At 33.9% G+C, this 22,782-nt stretch overlaps 2 protein-coding genes across 2 annotated transcripts; both read left to right on the forward strand.

The window, feature by feature from the left end:
* The first annotated feature begins 7,257 nt into the window (after positions 1 to 7,257).
* Positions 7,258 to 9,475, forward strand: LOC123916459 (probable N-acetyltransferase HLS1-like). Its single transcript, XM_045967922.1, has 2 exons — positions 7,258 to 7,669; positions 8,267 to 9,475. The coding sequence occupies exons 1-2, from the start codon at positions 7,496 to 7,498 to the stop codon at positions 9,257 to 9,259; spliced, it is 1,167 nt and encodes a 388-aa protein (XP_045823878.1). The 5' UTR covers positions 7,258 to 7,495; the 3' UTR covers positions 9,260 to 9,475.
* Positions 9,476 to 12,151: 2,676 nt separating this feature from the next.
* Positions 12,152 to 12,637, forward strand: LOC123915119. The gene has a single exon (XM_045966267.1). It carries the CDS (start codon positions 12,152 to 12,154, stop codon positions 12,635 to 12,637), a length of 486 nt encoding a protein of 161 aa, XP_045822223.1.
* The last annotated feature ends 10,145 nt before the right edge of the window (positions 12,638 to 22,782 follow it).

The raw sequence follows: 22,782 nt of genomic DNA on the forward strand, positions 1-22,782 counted from the left end.
TGTGCATCAACCACTAATTAGGTGCCTAACCTCCAAGAAAGTCATTCCTTTTTTTTCATCAAAAATTTCTTAAGGTTTTGCAAAAATAACATTTTCTTTCAGCTCAAATTGGTTAAGCAAAGGATAATTATAAGTAAGGGTGGATAGAAAGGCTCAAAGGTACCAAGAAACATGCCTCGTGTGTGCTACAAAAGTACCAATCAAATACAAAGACGACAAGCAAAATCGAGAGACAATACATGAGTGGATATCACACATAGAAGAAAAAGGAGTGTTTGGCTCAATACCTCTCGGTTGGGTCGAATCAAAGAACCGGTCAAAAAGTGTGCGTTCCCTTCCTTTGCCTCTTGATCACATGAGTGCAACAAGCTATTGCACTGCAGGTTTCACATATCACACGCGGAGACAATCAAGCAATTGATACTCAAGTAACTAGAAGGAACATGCCAAAGTATTGAAACAAACTCTAAAAGTAAAAACCATTCCATAATCATACAAAAGAAGATTCAAATTCAGAGTTAAAATAGTACATCCAGCCAAATCCAAGCAACATCAAATTATTATTACAAACCAACGAAAGTAAAGTAGCATAAGAGTGAAAGGGAAGAAAAGACCGTAAACTCATGGGTTGCCTCCCATGAAGCGCTTCTTTCTCGTCATTAGCTTGACGCTTCATCCTCACAAGTTAGGGAGGATACTTCAAATTTGACTCAACCCGGCTCCTCTTGTTCTCTTCATTCAAAGGAGCAATATTAATATCAATAGGTAATGATTTCACACTTCCCGAATCACTCTTGAGATCTTCCCCTTTGGTCTTCAAATTGGTTCTTTCCTTCTTACTAGACCGTGATGGAGATTTCTTAGAACCTTTCTTCACCGAAGCTTTAAATGTTGAAGTGGAAGACTTTTGAGGATTGACAACCGGATCGGGCTCTTCTTCTTTGGCCATCTTGTGCAAACAATATATAGGAACCACACTATCCAAGTTCCATCCTAGGTCGTCATTCACTTTCTCCGCTTCTTTTAACAAGTCATTCTCTTCTAGTGGAGTGAGCAAATCACTTATGATCACGAGTTTCCTAGAGTCGCCACCCAAAAACACATACTTCCATTTAGGAGGAAGTTCTTTCAATTCCGGTGGCTTTTTTATTGCCTTTGGCTCTTTCTCCTCTTCTAGGGGGTTATCCAAGTTTTGAAGAAAAGTTTCAATCTCATGATCCCACTCTTCTTCTTTCTCATCTTTTACCACTTCCTCTAGCACTTCCACTTTGAAACATTCGGATACCACTCCACAAAATTCAAGGTCTTGGTTATTGACCTTCTTCATCCTAGGATAAGGCATTCTAGCATATGGTGAAGGAACTTGAAACTTGGGGCCCTTCACAAGAGGTTTCTTGCCTTTCTTGGCACTAGACTCACTCTCCACTCTCTTTTCAACTTCACCCTCATAAGCTTTTTCTTCCTTATTTTTTTCTTCTTCCTTATTTTCTTTTCTATCTTCAACTACACCATCCCTCATCTTTTCAACTACACCATTTTTACTCTCATCCTTCTTAGGATTCTCCACTACTTCTTGTGACGAAACTTCTCTACTCCTCAAATTAATGGAATTACAACTTTCATTACGAAGATCCGTGGTGTTTCCATAAAAACCACTTTGAGTTTGTAGAGAAGAGACTTGCCTTGCTAGTTGACCAATTTGATTTTCGAGATTTTTGATGGAGGCTTCATGACGTTCGCTTGACACTTCTTGGTTTGCCTTCATCACCTCAAAATTGCCTTGAGTCATCTTCATGGCTAAGATAAGAGTATCTTCAAAAGATTCAAGGTGATCTTCATAATGTTGATCTTGAGGAAATGCTTGATTCAGATTAGCTCCATAAGAACAATTCATGTGATTCTTCACTCCAAGATTGAAGGTGTTGAAATGAGGATTATTTTGAGAGGTTGCTTGCACCATACATTGAGCTTCTAGTTGTTTGGTAATAATTTGTAGAAAGACATTATTGAACTTGCAACTAGTTAAGAGTGCCTCTTGATTGTATGATTCAAACATATCTTCCTTCCGCTTTACGATTTGCTCGTGCTGCTGTCTCAATTTCAGAATCGAAATCCAGCTTAATTGGACCTGTTCTCCGCATGCACAATGAAACACACAAGTAGAACGCTCCGGGAGAAAAATATAAAACAGAAAATAATAAAGAAAACACGGAAAATATGAACACTATTGCCTAGTTGAATCAATCACAATCCCCGGCAACGGCGCCAAAAACTTGATGATAAATTTCGCAAGTGCACGAAAACCACGTAGTAATAAAAATATCGATCCACAGGGATTGTGTGATCAAACTAGTCGAATTGTGTTCATAGACATTTTACAGAAAATACACATAAATTGGGGGTATGTTGAGTAGTGAATTGCTAGAAAACGTGCTTTGATATAAAGGAAAAGCGAGGTAGAATCATCGGAATCATCTAGTCTATAGCTAAACCACATGCAATCTACTATGTCGTAGGAATTTACTCAAGTGTTCACAACTAGATCGACAAATTAGTGAATCGCAATCTCTTGTCAAAATCCACTCTATTCGTTGTCGATACTCCCCCGATCTCTCGGGCGGAAGCTACCTACAACGAATGATATTAACGCGCGTCAATCGTTCGCTACACTCTATGCCTCAATCTCTCGACCGGAGACACTCAAGTGTTCAATACAATTCAGTTCAGAAATTAAATCAATACTCTCGCACGTGACTTAACTCGAAATCATTATAACACTAATGAAGGATTATAAAGCATTAAAAACAGAATTGTATTGGATGAACACGATAGAAAGAGTGAATTCTTACAACATTTGCAGATTACATTCAGTTGAACTACATCCTAAACTATCCTAGATTCTACCTTCAAAGGAGTTTAGCTCCTCATCGTGCTTCGTTCGCTTCCTCGCTTCATCGCCATGGCTTGTGGATCCATGTTCTCGATGTGCTTGGAGCTCTCCACTGGAGTGTTGAATCACGATCTTCAAGTTCCAAGACCAGAATGTAGTCCAATTTCGCAGAATTTTCCAACCCAGATCCAGAAAACTGACTTTTCCATATATACTGACTGCCACCACGCTGCGCGTGAGATCTATCACGCCGCGCGTGGTTGCACTTTCTTCAACTACGCCGCGCGTGTAACGGTATCACGCGGCGCGTGATCCAATCTGAGGTCTCTGATCTTCAGCTCTGCCATCTTCACGCCGCGCGTGGTCAGTGCTACGCCGCGCGTGATCAAGTCAGAGAGCAATCTAATTCCTGAACAAAGCTTCACGCCGCGCGTGGTCAGGTATCACGCCGCGCGTGATGGGCTACGCCCCCAGCGTAGTGAAAATCAGCAATTTCCTGCAATTTTTCCTGTTTTCTTGCAAAACAAGTAATCAAGCTTATGGTTAGATTTCTCTCATATTTATTGCTAAAAACCTACTAAAATGTATCTAATGTTGCTAAAATAGGCATGGATTAGAGAGTGTGACGATTTGTCATCAAAACCAAAATCTCAAAAATAATGCCCGGACCCGGAGAAAGAAACACCAAACACCTAACAAAGTTGACCAAGATATAGAAGAAGAAAGAACCACACAAACGGTTCAAAGTGAAAGTAACACCTAAAAACTCCCACAAAAAAAAATACAAAGTAAATATCATTTAAATGCTTTGGAGTGATTTTTTCTTGAATTTCGTTAGAGTTTAGATAAATTTTGATCCACTTTATCCTCCAATTCTATGTAAAGGTCCAATTGCTTACCAACCTATGAAGTTTTTATTGCTTAGTTCTCGAACGTCTTCATTAAAGTCATCAGAGTTATCTCAATAATTTATATTAGCCGAGTCGTGCCCTTTTGTCAAAGTAGCATTTGTCCCTTATAAATTCTTTGACATTTTCACATCCACTCCTTACTCGATACAATTTTCAATTGAGCTATCACCTAAGCTTGCAACACAACTAGTTTGGTCTTTATTTTCAATAGAAGACTAACTTAGTGAAATTGGGCCTAAATAATTGAATCATGACGGCCGACTAGTGGTTTGAACCCATTGGTCCACTACCTCATTTTCGTGACCCAAACTATATGAAATGCTAGATTTGGGATTGAGATTTGGTGCTGTAAACAATCACACGGTTTTCACACGGTTATCAATCCCGGCCATTAATTATTGATCAGACAGTTGAAATTGATAAAGTTATAAAATCAATTAAAATGATCCCAGCCATACATATTTGATCGGACGGTCTCAAATCAAAACAACGGGATAACCGTGGCAGTCTGGACAACAGCAAATCTGCCACGGTTAAAGTTGTGATTCAGATCATAAGAAATCTTAGGTATACGAAACACCCTTGTAGCATGCCTCTTGTTCCTCACTTCTAGATGGAAAATGATGACTATCATCAAGAGCAATTAAACTCTCCTTGGGAATTGATTGACCTTGAAAATCACGTGGCGGAAGGAGATCGTTCGCAATTAATGCGAGAACAAGCACAAAGTCTTGAGCTTTTATTCTCTGAGAATCGTCAGCCGCAATTTCAGGTGAGTAATTAATTTCTCCACTACTATCTATCATTGTACCAATCACTTCTTCGTTCTCCCTAATTAAGTCCAAAACACGTGTCGTATCCATGTCCTGTGTCATTTCCAATTCTTGTGCAATTGCATCGATTCTTCTCTGCATGTTTACAACTACGATTTCCCCCATTTCAAAACCCTCTACCACGCAATTATCGTTTTCTTTGTTAGATTATGATGCTTTGTTTACCTTTGTCAATGACGCAGTGTTTTTGAAGCTGTCGTGCTTCACATCTCTTTGGTATTCATAAAAAAAAAAATCTTATCTAGTTTTTTAATTCTCTGATTACAATCTTGTATTGATAATCATCTAATTCGAGCACAAAGTGTCTCCTAACGAATCACAACATTTTGTTTGAATTAGAATTTTTGTAGAGGCCATGGACTCGCAAGAAACAATATTAGACTCAATTGATTCAATTTTTCCTATATTGCTTGTTCGAAATTTTGTAAGCACCCAACTTAGGGAGGCAATCCTGAAGTTTCAACCCCCACACACAAGAAAAAACAATCATCTGTCATGGACCATTGCTTCATCCTAATGCTCTTGTTGGGTTTCAAGTGTGAGTGTTTAAGTCCCACATCGACTATGTGTGGGAAGAATGTTGGATTTATAAGAGAGGTGACCCATTAACCTAACACCTTAAGGTTTTGGGTTGGGATGTGGCGTCTCCCTCTCTTGTGTGGTCTTGGAGCATTGGCCCATTGTTTCTCCCGAGCTCCCCCAGACTCCCTAACAGTGGTATCAGGGCCTAGGTTCGGCTTGGTGGGGGAGCAGGAGGGGATCCTGGTTTGGATCAACTATAGTATGTGGGGGAACTCACACTTGGGGGAGAATGTTGGGTTTCAAGTGTGAGTGTTTAAGTCCCACATCAACTATGTGTGGGAAGAATGTTGGATTTATAAGAGAGGTGACCCATTAACCTAACACCTTAAGGTTTTGGGTTGGGATGTGGCGTCTCCCTCTCTTGTGTGGTCCTGGAGCATTGACCCATTGTTTCTCCCGAGCTCTCCCGGACTCTCCAACAGCTCTTACTCTAAAAATCGGTTGAAGCTTGATCTAGAGTCGTATTGAACTCTTGTATCTATAATGTACCCAAGTACTTTTATTGCCCCTTATCTCTATATATTGTGTTGTCATTTGCTCACTATGTTTGCAATTTCCTCATGTTGTATAAGCCACTTGGACTCTATTATCTTGTTCCTCCACAACCACTAAATGTTATCCTGATTCTAGTGATCTTTGACAATCCTTAGTTCTGAACTTTGCAAATGAACTTGAATCCCTGTTTGATTGTCAGTTCCTCCTACTTTCTTGTTGAAGCCTTCCTCGTTGTTGCTCTAAACACAGGTTTCCTTGGAGCTGATATACCCTTTTAGAACCCATTGTTGTGTAATCCTTTTCTCGTCGGTGCGCTTGATGAAAAAAAAATTAAAATTGTCCTTGCCGAACTTCACTTATCGTAATATTTTCTCCTTTAAGCATTGATCCATGAAGCCTATGTATTGCTCGCTCTAGTAGTTCAAAGCTTACAAACCTAATAAATATGAAGTGCATACTCGAGTGTCACCTAGGTTTTCTTGAGATAAAAACGTCACTCACCTCACCTACTTTTATGAATATGCGAAAAAACACGCAACATCCAAGTTAATAGCATAAAATGACAAAATGCCTACAAATAATGTGATAAAATCAAAGTGAATGAAATATCCGTGTCTCTGGATCTGAAATGTTGGCGACCTGAAATTGGTTGAAGTAGTAATTGACCTGAAATTTAGAAAATCTGAATCAAACGAACACCACATGAAGAAAAAAAATCAAACAAAACCTCACCAAGACAGAAAATTAAACATTAAGAAAACACTTATTTATATTAAAAAAGGAAGAAAATATGCACATAAGTTATTCCGGATATAAAAAATTCCCTAAAACCACTCTCCCTATCCACATGTTACTCTTCACTCTTAAATATAAGCAAATGTCAAAATGTATTTTGACTTTTGCTATATTTACCGGAAAATGTTAACTAGTGTCTCAGGGACACTAGTTAAGAAAACAAATACTGGTAAAGCTTATTGAAATTTGTTTTGTCAACCTCTAAAGAATGTAAAAGGTGTTGTTTTTTCTATGTAGATTTTTTTTTTTTTTTGTATTCTTAACTAATATTCCGGAACATTAGTTAGCATCACCATATTTAATACCAGAGAAAAATCTGTATAGCTTGTTGATTTAGGCTAACTATAAAATTAATGTATGCAAATTAGCATAATCTATAAGAATTTGCTAACTTACACTAACTATTTTTTAGTGGGTCTAGTAATTTGTTATTAAAAATTTGTGAAATACACCTGGGATTAATTAGGACATGGAAAATGATAGTTTTACATGATTCCTTTTTGATGTATTATAGTTTTACATGATTTGAGTGTCACATAAGACATAATTAAGTGATCACGAATCATTATAGGTGAAATAGAAAATAAAAAATAGCAACAAACATTACCTCAACCTAATGAGTGGACACTAGGCACAAAAAAACTAGAGACAAAAAACACATTCAATTATTAATAAAACTTTTGTCTACTATAAGCCTAGGTTATTAATGATTTTCATAAAGAACATTCTCTTAATTTCCAATCTCTTTCCTTCTTTCTCTTTCCACCTCCTTTTACATTTTTTGTTTGTTTTTTATTTCCTATCTCTTTGCATATAAATCATTATCATAATGTATTCTATGCTAAACCATTCTTCTTGTAGTACTTGTATTACAATTGCTACACTTGTTAGTTGCACTTCTTTGCTACTTGCATCATCTTGTGTACTTTCCTTTTTATTTCATTCAACCACACATCAAACACCTTTGAAATTCCTTATAGTACTTTGACATGGAATACAACAAGTTCAGAATCCGAAGCTATGAATGTCAATCTGATAGAGCTCAAGTTGAAAATCTTGAGAGAAAATGTGAGGTAGGACCATCAGAAAGTGTGTTTCTCTTCACAGATACTATGGGTGACCCCATTTGTAGGATTCGAAACAGTCCCATGTACATGATGCTGGTATATACTATTACTATAACATTATGATTATCCCCTTTTTTCTTTTTATGGATCAATTCCAATTTATAAGCTTCCTTCTTGTTCTATCTTGGATGGTTTTAAATTGCAGTTGCGGTTGTAATCATGCTGCGAACCTATATATTGCGGCAAAATGTGGTCAAAGTGACCTCAAAAGTCTTTCTATTGCGATCCGTAGTCGCAATATTGTGGATTTTGATGTATTTGCAACGACATCACAAACACAATTTTGGCTGTCTAAACTGCATTTACCTACAATTTACCGCAATATAAAAGTATGTTGTGTAACCGCAACTGCAATTTAAAATTATACTCTAAACCTTTCTATTGTGATCATGATTTTAAATTGCGTTCTGTAGTTGCAATATTTCAGATTTTGAAATATCTGCAACGTCATCACAACTACAATTTTGACTACCTGAATTGCATTTACCGCAATATAAAAGTCTGTTTGTAAGCGTAACTGCAATTTAAAATCAAAATTGCAGCTACAATTACGGATGCAGAATGCATTTTAAAAATCATGTTTTCAAGTCTTTGATCATTATGTCCACCACTAACTTCTTAATTGGATGTTAGGTAGCAGAGTTGGAAAATGGATTGGTTGGTGTCATTCAAGGCTCCATAAAAGTTGTAACTATTCAAGGACATCCACCAAAAGATTTGGCAAAAGTAGGGTATGTCTTAGGCTTAAGGGTATCTCCACATCATAGAAGAAAAGGGATTGGTTCAAGCTTAGTAAGAACATTAGAAGAATGGTTCATTTCCAATGATGTGGACTATGCATATATGGCAACTGAAAAAGAAAATCATGCCTCAGTTAATCTCTTCATGAACAAATTTGGCTACACAAAATTTAGGACACCATCAATTCTTGTTAACCCTGTTAATCATCATTCATTTAAAATCTCAACCAACATTGAAATATCAAGGTTGAAAATTGAACAAGCTGAATCACTCTATAGAAAGTTCATGGGGTCCACAGAGTTTTTTCCTAATGATATAGGAAATATATTAAAAAATAAGCTAAGTTTGGGGACATGGATGGCATATTTTAAAGATGATATTAATATTGGGCCTAATGGACAAGTACCAAATAGTTGGGCTATGCTTAGTGTTTGGAATAGTGGTGAAATTTTTAAGTTAAAAATAGGAAAAGCACCTTTTTGTTGTTTGTTATACACAAAAAGTTGGTGCTTAATTGATAAAATTTTCCCATGTTTAAGATTACCTACTTTACCTGATTTTTTTAACCCTTTTGGATTTTATTTTATGTATGGTGTGTATCATGAAGGGCCATTTTCAGGGAAGCTAGTGAAAGCTTTGTGTAAATTTGTGCACAATATGGCTAAAGAGTCTAAAGATGTGAAGTGTAAGATTATTGTGACTGAAGTTGGAGGAAGAGATGAACTCAATCATCATATTCCACATTGGAAATTGCTTTCATGTCCTGAAGATTTGTGGTGTATAAAGGCATTGAAAAGTGAAGGGCTTTCAATCAATAATTTTCATGAATTAACAACTAAAACCCCACCAACAAGAGCTCTTTTTGTAGACCCAAGAGAGGTTTAAAGTATGATCTCAAAAAGAAATGTGGAAAAAAAAGCTTGGAAATATCTTGACCTTAAATTTTCATTTATTTATTTTTCTTTTTTATCTTTCGAGTAAATAATCAATTCGGTCATGAAATGTTAGTTGGTGTCACTATTATTATTGAATGTATCAAAGTTACAAATACATACATGAATGTAACTTTTATTAGTCAGTTTAGTCATCATCTTATGTGTCTATAGTTAGTGAATTTGATCTTCAAATATGTTCTATTAATCAGTTTGGTCCATATATATTGCTAATTGAAAACAAATTCAATAATATTTTTATAATTTTGATATACTCATGAACTTTGGGACAAAAATAAAGTATTCATTTTCTTTTCTTTGCTTTGTCTAAAAACTAACTCCTTCTTTTATTTGATAAATAAATGCACTCATCTTAAAGTATGATCTTAAAAATAAAGCCATTTAAGAACTAAAATCTCTTTTTGTAGATCCAAGAGAGGTTTAAATTTAAAGTATGATCTCACAAAGAAATAAAAAATTAAAGGGTGGACAAAGACATTAAAAAAGCATGGAAATATGTTAACCCTAAAATTTATTTCTTGCCTTTTCTTTCCTTTGCTTTGTCTATGAACCAAATCCTTCTATATGTTTTGTTTGATAAATGCATGGTGCATCCATCTTTTCTTGGTGGGGTTTTTTCCCTAGTTTAATTTCTTTCACATCGGTGACAAAAAATCTCTAAAGATATCCATAATTTAGGTGCCAAAATTTTGTGTCCTTGTTTGTAATGTCATATTGTGCTACATGACCATGACTAATCAAACAACATAGTGGTCCAAATTTTGTCCCTTCCCCTCAGGTAAAAACTTTGAGATGGACCCTCTCTTCTTATATTTTGTCGCATCACATTGAGTTATGGGGTCTTCCTTACATGTCATGACTGAAAAAAGAGAGTGATTTTGAGAAATTTTAAGATGTGAGATCATGAAAGTAACTATTATCCTATTCTAGTCAGAGTAACTAGCTAGTTAGACAAGTTTGTATGTTCAAGTCTTTGGTTTTAGTTTGGTTTCTAGTTCATTGGATTTGGAGCATTATTGTCATTAACCACACGAGGAATGTATATGGTCTAAAGTTTTCCCCAGTACATGGGAATCAGCCAAAAATACCAACAACAAAAAATTGGCTACCTTGAGTTTCACTTTTCACCAATATCAAAATACTCCGTCGGTTTTAAAAACAACAGTATAATCTTTTTGGTTAATTTTGTTTTTCAAATTTTCAAATTCATTAGATAATTTATGTATTTGGTCATATTGAATGTATCTAGAATTTTTCTTATAAATATGATCAGAAAAAGTAGTTGTTTAAGATTTCTAGAGATATATTAAAAAATAATAAGAAAAATGAAAACAGCTATTTTGTGCGTTTGTTTCACGGTATATAAAATAATCCTTGGAATAACTTTCCCAAGCATATGTTTCCGAGGAATAATATTTTAGAAAAAGTGTTTTGATAGTAATTTATAATCCTAGGAATGTTTTATTTTAAATTCTGAAAAATAATTTATATATTTAATTTATAATATATATTCCTAAAAATAAGTAATGATAGGTATAAGTGTGTACACAAGGAAAAAAAAAAAAAAAAGGAACGGTTATGTTATATGTGGTAGTGGGGTAATACAACTGCTGGGAATATAATTTTTTACCCGTTATAATTTTTTCTTAAGAATAGATTGTAATTTCATTAACAAACATAGGAATTATTATTTCCATACTTAGGGGGCGTTTGTTTCAAGGTTGTTAATTTTACTCCCAGGAATCATATTCCCAGGAAATAATAATGGGAACTTTATTCCCAGGTATTTTAGAAAAAACATGTTTGGTTCATATTAACTACTCCCTCCGTCCCAAATTATAAGGGAAAATAAAAAAATCACACTTATTAAGAAAAAGTAAAACATGAGAATTTGAAGTATGTTTTTGTGGGTTTTCCTTGGAATAAGTTGCATAGGAAGATGTAAAAACAATTTTTATTGGTTGTTGTTTATTGAGAAAATGAGAGAGAGAAGAAATTAAATGCAATTTGCATTTAATTTTATGAAAATAAGGAAATAAACATTCTTGAAAATGATTTTTCTCTTATAATTTGGGACAAAAAAAATGGGCTTTTTTCCCTTATAATTTGGGACGGAGGGAGTACATTCCTAGGAATTATTGATAAAAGTGGGTAAAAGAGAAGTTATTGGAAGTTATTTAAAATGTATTCCTATTTTCATGGGAACTTTTCTTTCCCACCCATTTCCTTGGGAATAAAATCATGGGAATAAGAGAAGTTATTGGAAGTTATTTTATTCCAAGGAAACTTCATATCCAGGAATAATTTCATGTCAACCTTGTAACAAACATGGGTATATTTATTCCAACCCATATATTCCCAGGAATATTATTCCTAACCTTGAAACAAACACCCCCTTAGATTCCTGGGAATATATTTGATATCTGGCAAACAAACGCTCATAATACCCGTGCGTACGTACGGGTCGTGGCGTTACCATGATTTTTTTATTGTAGAACGAATATTATATAGTGCGAAAATAGTTCCGTTATAAAATACTCGCTATTGCAAAATTATTGTCTGGTGTATGTTAGTTATAATTGTAATATTTATAAATCAGCTTCGGTAGCTAAGATGTCTTTGTTAAGGTGGGGGCTTGGAGGGACAGGCGTGGGCTTGGAGGAGGCGGTTGTGGGCGTGAGAGAAGGAGATGTTGGGGGAGTGTCAGACCTTACTGCATACTATCTCTTTGCAGGCACATATCTCAGATAGGTAGGAGTGGTTGCTAGATCCTGAGCTTGGTTACTCTGTTCGTGGTGCGTATCAGCTTTTGACTTCTCATGACATGAATGCATTGAGTGACGGTCATGATCTTATATGGCACAGACAGGTTCCCATGAAGGTGTCGATTCTAGCATGGAGACTTTTGAAAGATAGGTTGCCAACGAAGACAAACTTGGTTACTCGAGGTATTGTCCCAACGGATGCTCGCTTTTGCGTTTCTGGATGTGGTGATGCCGAACCGGCACATCACTTATTTCTCACTTGCAGTGTTTTCGGTTCTCTTTGGTCGATGGTTCGGGCTTGGATTGGTTCTATGGCGGTTGATGCCAATAGCTTACCTGATCACTTTGTTCAGTTCACTCAGTCAGCAGGTGGTCAGCGAGCACAATGGTCTTTTATGCAGCTTATTTGGCTCGCTTGTGTCTGGATTTTGTGGCATGAGAGGAATCACAGGTTATTCAGGAACACGACCTCTTTTTTACATCAAATGTTGGATAAGGTCAAGTTGTTTTCATATTGGTGGTTGAAGTCGACAAATGTCTCTTAAGTTTCAAATTTTTATTGTTGGTGGTCGACTCCATTGTTATGTATGAGTTTTGTTTAATTGTACTTTATTGATGCTCTTGTAAATATCTGTGGTTTCTATTGGCACACCTTGTGCTGAGGAAATCACTCGTTCTTATATATATATATATATATATATATATATATATATATATATATATATTTCATTTTGGCCTCTTAAAAAAAATGTAATATTTATAAATGACAACTTATTCATATATATGAATAATATGGAACTGTTGGGGTGATATGTTTCATTTTAATATAGCAATTTATTATATATGTGTCCTACAAATCATGAAAGTTTTAAAAAAAACTATTAATTAAAGTTCATTATAAATTTTTAAAATACAATAAAGAAGATTTGACGGGAGTTATAATTTATGACATCTACTTAAGAATGAGGTAAGATTACTTATGATAATATTTTTGAAGACTATTTTTGGGGAGAAGTTATTATACATAAGTGTAATCCTTATGCATGGTACATAAGTCAATAACATCCATTAGATTGAGCATCCACATGTAATAATCCTAGCCAATCTCAACTCACACACTCACACATAATCTCACACCCCCCAAATTTCTCACGTACCCCCCAAATTACTCGCGCACCCCCAAATTTCTCGTGCACCCCCCCAAATTTCTCATGCACCCCCCCAATTTCTCGCGCACCCCCAAATTTCTAGCGCACCCCCCAAAAATTTTCACGCACCCCTAGATGACTTGTGCGCCCAATTTTTTTTTAACCTCCCATATTTCAAGCCTAAACCATTTTGCTGTGGGAATGGTTTCAAAAATATACACTCCAAAACCATTAAGTGCATAAGATGGTTTTGAAGTACAACCTATAATTAGAATCATAATTGTTTTTTTTTGGTACAATTATAATCATTATTTAAAACCAGTTAAATGGTTTCAGATAGTTATACACTAAAACCATTTGTATTGTAAAATGGTTTTATGTGTGTTTTTATGGTTTCAAAAATTCTGGAAACCATTATGCTGGTTAAATGGTTTCAGATAGTTATACACTGAAACCATTTGTATTGTAAAATGGTTTTATGTGTGTTTTTATGGTTTTAAAAATTCTGGAAACCATTATGTTGGTTAAATGGTTTCAGATAGTTATACACTGAAACCATTTGTATTGTAAAATGATTTTATGTGTGTTTATATGGTTTTAAAAATTCTGGAAACCATTATGTTGGTTAAATGGTTTCAAATCACAATTATTGTTTGTATTCTAATTATAGGGTTGTACTCTAAAACCATCTTATACACTTAATGGTTTTGGAGTGCATATCTCTGAAACCATTCCCACAACAAAATGGTTTAGGCTAGAAATTAAATGTGGAGGGGACCAAAAAAATAAAATTGGGGGGCAAAAGTCATATTGGGGGTGTGCGAGAAATTTTGGGGGTGCATGAGAAATTTGGGGGTGCATGAGAAATTTGGGGGTGCATGAGAAATTTGGGGGTGTGCTAGTAATTTGGGGGGTGCACAAGTAATTTAGGGGGTGCACTAAGTAACTTATGCGTGGTGCATAAGGATAGCTTATGTATAATAATCAATCCCCTATTTTTGTATCATTTTAAAATAGAGGGAGTAGTTACTATATTATGCAAATTAACTAACAGTTATTATAAACATCGCTGATAAAAATATATGTCCTATATTTTGTATTGCGCAATTATTTGGATTATAAATATGGGGTTTTCTAACTTAGACCCTAGTTAGGTCTAAGTTAGCAAGGTGCACCTTTTCAATTGGATCAAAATACCCATTCTTTTAATTTTTGAAAAAATAGAGCAACAGGGGCATTTCTGTAATTTTACACCAACAGTACACGCGCCCCACCCTCCGAAACCATTAATAGACGCGGATCCAGTGTCGCGCGCGTACCGAAGGACCATGGTTACAGACCGTTGATTTCCATCAGACAGCCAAGATCTGATCTCATCAAGACTGTCTGATCAATCAGACAGCCCAGATCATCCTGATCCATCAGATTCTAGCGCCTGCGCCACACTGGATTACAATCTGGAGAGAGAAAATTTCCTTTTTAAAAGTAGGACACGTGTCACACAATGGTTGGCTGGGCGTGATTTTTGTTCATTTAATACTTTGAACTCAATTATTTCGTTGTAAATTAATTTTTTATTTTTTTATTTTTATACCAAAATTCATAATTTTTTTTTGTCTACAAATAGAGACTTGGTTCGTTTGATTTGGACACCGAAAAAAAAATACAATTTTTCACTACCTTAATCTCATTTTTTGTCTACTAAATATGTTACTTGTGTGTTGTAATTTAACACGCACCACTCAACCAACTCACTGAAACCATTATACCAGGAAAATAGTAGATAATATTCTGGAACTTTTGGTATATTTTATGAAATTTTTGGAGACCTGAAACTATTTTTAGTTAATTAAATGAGATAAAACGGTAATTAAAAACTAATGTTTGCTTCTGAAACCATTTTACTGGTAGAATGGTTGCACATAGTTGTATTATGAAACCATTTTACTGGTAGAATGGTTTCAATGAGTAATTTATTAATTGTGTTTGCTTCTGAAACCATTTATCTGGTACAATGGTTTCAGAGAGTTGTAATCTGAAACCATTTTGCTGGTAGAATGGTTTCAGTAAGTTGATTATTAGTTATTTGCTTCTGAAACCATTTAGCTTGTAGAATGGTTGCACATAGTTGTACTCTGAAACTATTTTACTGGTAGAATGGTTTTAGTGAGTAATTTATTAATTGTGTTTGCTTCTGAAACCATTTAGCTGGTAGAATGGTTTCAGAGATTTGTACTCTGAAACCATTTTCCTGGTAGAATGGTTTCAGTGAGTTGATGTAAGGTAGTGAAAAATGAGATTAAGGTAGTGAAAAATTGGGTTTTTTTTTCTGTGTCCAAATCAAACGAACCAAGTCTCTATTTGTAGAGAAAAAAAAATTATGAATTTTGGTATAAAAAATAAAAAATAAAAAATTAATTTACAACGAAATAATTGAGTTCAAAGTATTAAATGGAAAAAAATCACGCCCAGCCAATCATACAGTGACACGTGTCCTGCTTTTAAAAAGTAGATTCTTCTCTCTCCAGGGTGTAATCCAGTGTGGTGCACGTAGAGCTGTAAAAAGGGCCTTAAGGGGCCGGCCCTTTAAGGGGCGGACCCACTTATTCCTGATTATTAATTTTATTTAAATTTTAAACATAGTTTTTTTAGGGTGCCGATCGTGGACAGTGCTGATTGAAGAAAAAGAGAATAAGTTCACGACACTAGAAAAATTGTTTAAAATTTAAATAAAATTAATAATCAGGAATAAGTGGGTCCGTCCCTTAAAGGGCCGGCCCCTTAAGGCCCTTTTTACAGCTCTAGGTGCACGCGCTGGAATCTGATGGATTCGGATGATCTGGGCTGTCTGATTGATCAGACAGTCTAGATGAGATCAGATCTTGGCTGTCTGATGGAAATCAACGGCCTGTAACCATGGTTCTGCGGTACGCGCGCGACACTGGATCAGATCTTCTCTCTCTGCGAAATCCTTCCACCCACGCGCGCCTGTCGCCGCGTGTGATGCACGCGCTCGGATTTTGTGCAATCACACGCTGCCACGTGTCCTGGGGGTGGGAAAAGAAGTTGGGGGCGCGTGTATTGTTGGGTAAATTACAGAAATGCCCCTGTTGCTCTATTCTTTCAAAAATTAAAAACATGGGTATTTTTGTCCAACTGAAAAGGTGCACCTTGCTAACTTAGACCCAATTGGGTCTAAGTTAGCAGCCCCCTATAAATATAACTAAATATTAAAGTTGAAAAATTTGATTAAACTTTTTTAGCAACAACAATTGAATTCCCATGAATAGTAGTTATTTAAAAAATTTATCAGCAACAATTGAGTTCCCATGAATAGTAGTACGTTATTTAATTTTAACATCAGCAAAAACGTGTTCTTCATGTATAATAGTAGCATGAATAATTATCTTTTCCATACAACATATTAATTATATTTTTTAATTTCTTTAATATGGTGAAAAAGATATATTATTACAATAGTGTATGATGCAAGGCAAACAAGGTCTTCGCGAGCACTTTCGGGCGTTGAATTGAGAAGTTTTAAACAAAAAGAAGGTTTTGTGGCTTTCTTGCAAATTGCTTGCACATCTATATCATTAGTTGCATAGGAAGACACAACACATAAAAGGAACACAATCACTAGGGATGAGAAACGAGCCATATTGTATCTTTCTTTCTTTTCTCAATTCTCCTAATTAATGTTTAATTGTGATTTTCTTTAGTTTCATTCCTTAGCGGATTTATATTAGATTTGAACAATTGAAAACCACACAATAAAATATTGTTAATGTACAGAGTGTAATTTTGATTTTTCAATTTTTTTGCAAAGTTTGTTTCGATCCTTGTATGAGAATTAGGTTGGAATGGTGTGGGTTCAAAACAACCATTCACTAGGTTAAACAGACAGTACAAAGTATAATGTGGTTCTATATTTAAGTAAATAACTTTAATTCCATTGTTATAAGGTTTTTATATTCTTATGCTATTTTCTTTTCATATATATACTTTTTTTGCCAAAGAGTCTTTTAAAATCCTCCTAATTATAAGTTTCCAAAAAACTAAATGAAGAAAAAATTGTAGTTTGGTGAATTTTATATTTTTTTTATTATAGAAAGAAAATTTAATAGAGTTGAGTAACAATTTTAATCAAATAGAGTTGAGTGACAACTTTTTTTTTGTCAAGTGAGTTGAGTACGAATGTTAATCAGTATAAAATTGATATTTTGTTTTATATAGTAGCATGAGTAGGAGAAAGTATATGGTAATTATAGAAAGTGATAATTATCTTTTCCATACAATATTAATTATATTTTTTAATTTTTTTAATATGGTGAAAATGATTATATTTTTGTACAGAGGGGGGAGTAATTAAAAATATATAATTAAAATTTGAACAATTTGATCTTAGGCTCTAATTGTTAAAAAATAGCGGATATCTGATAAACAGCTTATAGCGAAAGAGTTTATAGAGGACAACTTATAAGCTAACTTTCTTACATACTAAACTAAGTTAGCTTATAGACACTAAACTAGCTGATTGAATTTGTAGTTTTTGGTAAAATTAACGGTCGAACTAACTTATACGTATGAAATGACATAAAAAAGATATAATTAATTAATATTTAGTTTTTTTAAAATAAAAAATGATAGGGGTAAAATTGAAAGAAAAAATTATAGGAGTATGTTATAAGCTCATAAGCTACTTGAAATAGCGTTTGAAAAAAAGATAGTAGATGATTTAAACGAAAAAAAAAATAAAGAAGTCAAGTGAGACAAACAAATAAGATAAAGTTACTCAAAAACTGTAAAAATAAAATAAAAAAGATAAATGACCCATAATATAGTTTTGCCTTAAATCTATTCAATGAAATTGGATTCTCTGATGTTTCAATGCATTTTTTTCTTTAATTTATTTATTTACACCATTAATTCATCTTATCTTATAAAGAAAGTGGAAGAGCGAGCGATATTACTACCAGCACTAGGAAGTTACTACCTCCGTCCCTAATTATAAGATCTTATTTGATCGCTGCACGTACGCCAATGCACAACTTTGATCACTAATATATTTAATTATCTATTAGTAAAAATTATAAAAATTTAATATTTTGAAATACTCATCCAAATAAATTGAACAAGATTTTATATGCTAATATTTACATTTATATATTATTAAAAAAATATGATCAAAACAAGGTAAATGAATACTTCATCCGTCCCAAATTAAGGTAAAATTAAGTTTTTTTTCTTTATAATTTAGGACGGATAGAGTAGTAAATTTTGTCAAACAACATCTTATAATTATTTTTAGACAGAGGTAGTATTAATACCGTAAATTAAAGTGTTACTAATTTCCAATGCAATTTCCATTGATCAATGCATCGTTTCGGTTTTCTATGCTGAAAGGTAAAGATGAAGGAGGGAAGTCTCCGTATAACCATCATTGGTGCCCATTATCGATGCAAATTCCATTAATATGCTCTTTACTTTCTTAACTAAAACAACCACAAAGGTCACTCTGTGAGTAGCAAAGTGTTTGGGTTGATTGCAATGTAAGTCCCATATTGCTAATGAAGAGAAATAAAGGTCAAAGAAATTATATTGAAGAAGTCCCACATCGCTTAGAATTGTGAAGCAATGAGGGAATCAAGACTATATAATGGATCTAAGTTCTTTGTTTATAATTGCACCAAGCAGTAACACTTGTAAACACTTTAAGTTTATATTTGTGTCTTTTTGCTTTTCTCTTATGCTCTTGTTCAAGAGTATTTGAGATGTAGTTCAAATATTTACTTTGGAGAGTGTGGGTGTATTGGGGGCCAAGGAAAGGTTGATGGTAATCTATGTGTTGTAACAATTTTCACATAGTGTTTATTCTCTGGTTGTCGGTTTTGACAACGACCGTGGTTTTTTCTCCGATTTGGAGTTTCCACGTTATATTCTTGTGTTGTTGATTGCGTTCTTTTATTTTCTCTATGCCGGTTTTTCCCAACACAAAGGCGATATCCTTGCAGTCGTTGGTGATCATCACCTCATATTTTTGCTGCCAATGATGATGATGATTTTTGCGATTGTGATTCTGACCATTGCTACGAATGATGATGATAATTATTATCATAAGTATGATTATACATGCGGTGATGACGAGTACGATAGTTATGATGATTATGATGATAATGATAGTTATTATGATGAATTTGAATATTAAAGTTATGGTAGTACTCAGGTGTTAAATTGATTAAGGTACGTATGGCTTTCTTGTTTAGGTGATGATTCCTTTTGAATTATGTGAGATTTATTAATTGTTGTTTGTGTTCTTAATTTTCTATTTTTTCAGGTGTGGTTATTCATGGAGCCTAGTATTTTAAGAAGATTTTGGCGTCACTTTAGAATTAAAGTTATATTAAGTAAGAATTTAAGTACTGCTAGCTAGTTAGTATTTAGTTAGGTAGTTTTTTTTGCAACTTTGGATGTTATGTAAAAATATACATCTAGAGCTATGGACTATCTGAAAAACAATTCATATGTAGGCCTATATTTTGATTTGGAAATGGTGACAATGCGCTTGTAATTGGCATGTTAATTTGTTTTAACTTTTTGTTAAGCTTGATTTTGTCTATGTTTCTGATTATGCATGTTTAATGCTTAACTCCTTTGGAGTGAAATAAAACAAAAATATTAATAATAAAAAGTAAAATTTAAATAGAACACAACATTTTTTTTTTTTTGGGTACAAGAACACAATATTTTTTTTATCATATACAGAAAGATTTTACGGAGTTTGGTGTTATTATTCAACATTGTAAAGTTATTTTGTTGTCTTTTTATACTTCTTTCAATTACTATTATAAGTAGAAAAATGCTTTTTAGATTTATTGAAAAAGTAACGTATTTGGTATATACCAGATACATTATTTTTCCAATGAACCTAAAAAGTGATTTTTTGCTTATAATAATGACCGAAGAGTGTGTCGAGATTGTTTAGGAGACAAACAAATGAGGTTGTTTACGCTCTTGATACGGTAGTCCCTTTTTTTATCTAGTGTCCATATTCTAGTTGATATTTGCGACTATATTAAACACATTTTAATTAATGACATGCTATAATCACTTTATCGGAAGAAAAAAACACTACTCGTGTAAAGTGCGTCATTATAATTCTTGAATATATTGAAATTTCAAGGGTAAATAGTGTTATACCCCCTGCAAAATAGGCGAGTTTTGCGTTACCCCCTGCAAAATATTTTTTTGAGATTACCCCCTGCAATGTCAAGATTCCTTGCGTTACCCCCCTGGCTCAACAAGTGGGCATATGACATGGAAGAATCTTGACGTGGCATGACACGTGGAAATTAATTTATTTTTTATTTATTTTTAATTGCCAACTCATTAATTAATGTGGGTTTTTAATTAAAAAAATGAAGAAAAAAAACTTAAAAGTTGTTATATTTTTATGAACTTACTTTTAAGTTCAACTTAATTAATGAGTTGGCAATTAAAAATAAATAAAAAATAAATTAATTTCCACGTGTCATGCCACGTCAAGATTCTTCCATGTCATATGTCACTTGTTGAGCCAGGGGGGTAACGCAAGGACTCTTGACATTGCAGGGGGGTAATCTCAAAAAAATATTTTGCAGGGGGTAACGCAAAACTCGTCTATTTTGCAGGGGGTATAACACTATTTACCCAAATTTCAATACATCTCAAGTGTTGCTATAATCCTTGAATATTTTGCTTGAATTGTTATTGTGTTTACTTTATAAACACATTTGATCGAAAATTAAAGTGATGGCCAGATTAACTACTTAAAATATATTTGTAATTTTTTATACATTCTAAAAAAGCTAGATTTTCTCAGCCGTATTGTTTGATCCGTTGGAGTCTTTGTTTTTAATTGAGGAAAATAGGAAACGTTACATATATAATTGGTTAAAAAGTGGGTGTTATGAATTCGGAACTCCTTTGTCCAAATCAACAATCACAAGAGTGGACTAAATATCAATGGCAAGCAAGCCAAGCCATCAAAGTTCTAACAAGCTAAGTGAATGCACAAACCACCAAGCAAAAAACAAGTAAAGAAAGAATAAACACCAGGAAATTTGTTGTCTAGTTCTCTAACAATGATCTACGTTTGGGGAGAAAGCAACTCTCCGATTCATTATTATTCCAAGTTTGTTTACAAGAGATAAAATGGGTTACAAGAAATTAGCTACAAAAGTTCACCAAGAACAATCCTAGTTTCTATCAATTTCCCAATCTCTATCCTTGAATAAGAGACTTAACAAAAGATATTAAGAAAATGTTCATAATTGTTCTCTAGGAACAATATCCATTTCTCTACTTTTTTACTTTTCACTCAAGAACAAAGATAAACAATAATATGTTTCTAATATATATATATATATATATATATATATATATATATATATATATATATATATATATTTCTTAATCCTAGATATATCTTGAAAAACTATCAATCATTAGGTATTAATGACTCAATTATCTCCTTTTGTCTCTCTAAGATTCTCAAAACCTTTGTACACAACTCAATCAAATCTCTCAGAAAATGCAATTTTATATAACAAATTTGAAAAATGTGCCCCGTGCATAACCTTGTGCCCTTCACATGATGAAAAGAAAGGACAAATTCACACACCCTGCGCATGAGGCAGAAGCCAAACTCGAAAGTTCATCCATTCTCCAATAGTTTATGTGCCGCACGTGTGGAATCATGCGCCTTGCATTTAACAGAATCCAGGATCAGAAAAATTCAACATTACAATTGATGCGCGGCCTCATGACAATTCAAAAAATAAAAAATATTATATAATATTAAATAGAGTTGACTAACAATTTTAATCAATATAAATTATATTTTTTGTTTTATATATATGAGTAGGAGGAGTATATGGTAAGAAAGAAAGCGATGCATCAAAAAAATATGGTAAGAAAGCATGATATAACAAATGCTCACAACCACCTTACACCTTACACCTTACACGGTACTATTGATGCTACGTACATAATTCTCTGATATGGGCAACTACCACAACCATCAAGGCATGGCCATATTTACATCTACTATACTATATACTATTAATTTTTCAATCCAAAACTTTATAACAAAATAAAATCTCTACATCTCCATATATTTTCTCTCTTTAATTTAATCTTCTAAGTTCTACATTACCACTCCCAATGGCATCACAACATTACCATATTGCTAATATCCAATGGCACTTCAACAACCAAAATGACTCAAAATTACACTCCACTGACCAAGTCATATTCCTCTTCTTATGTTTCTTTGCCATTATCATTTTTCTTCCTTCTTTCTTCCTTTGTATCCACTTTTGTCGTCGCCGCTTCTCGCTTCAACCCTCCACCAAGGTGATGGTATCTCCTGTGCCTCAACATGTTCTCCTCTATTCAATCACCAAGAATCTTGAAATGGTTGATTTTGAAAATAAGAAGGAATGTTGCATATGTTTGAGTATTTTTCAAAATAATGAAATGGTTAAGGTGTTACTTGAATG

Source organism: Trifolium pratense, linkage group LG3 (genome assembly GCF_020283565.1).
Source record: "Trifolium pratense cultivar HEN17-A07 linkage group LG3, ARS_RC_1.1, whole genome shotgun sequence".
Taxonomy (NCBI): domain Eukaryota; kingdom Viridiplantae; phylum Streptophyta; class Magnoliopsida; order Fabales; family Fabaceae; genus Trifolium; species Trifolium pratense.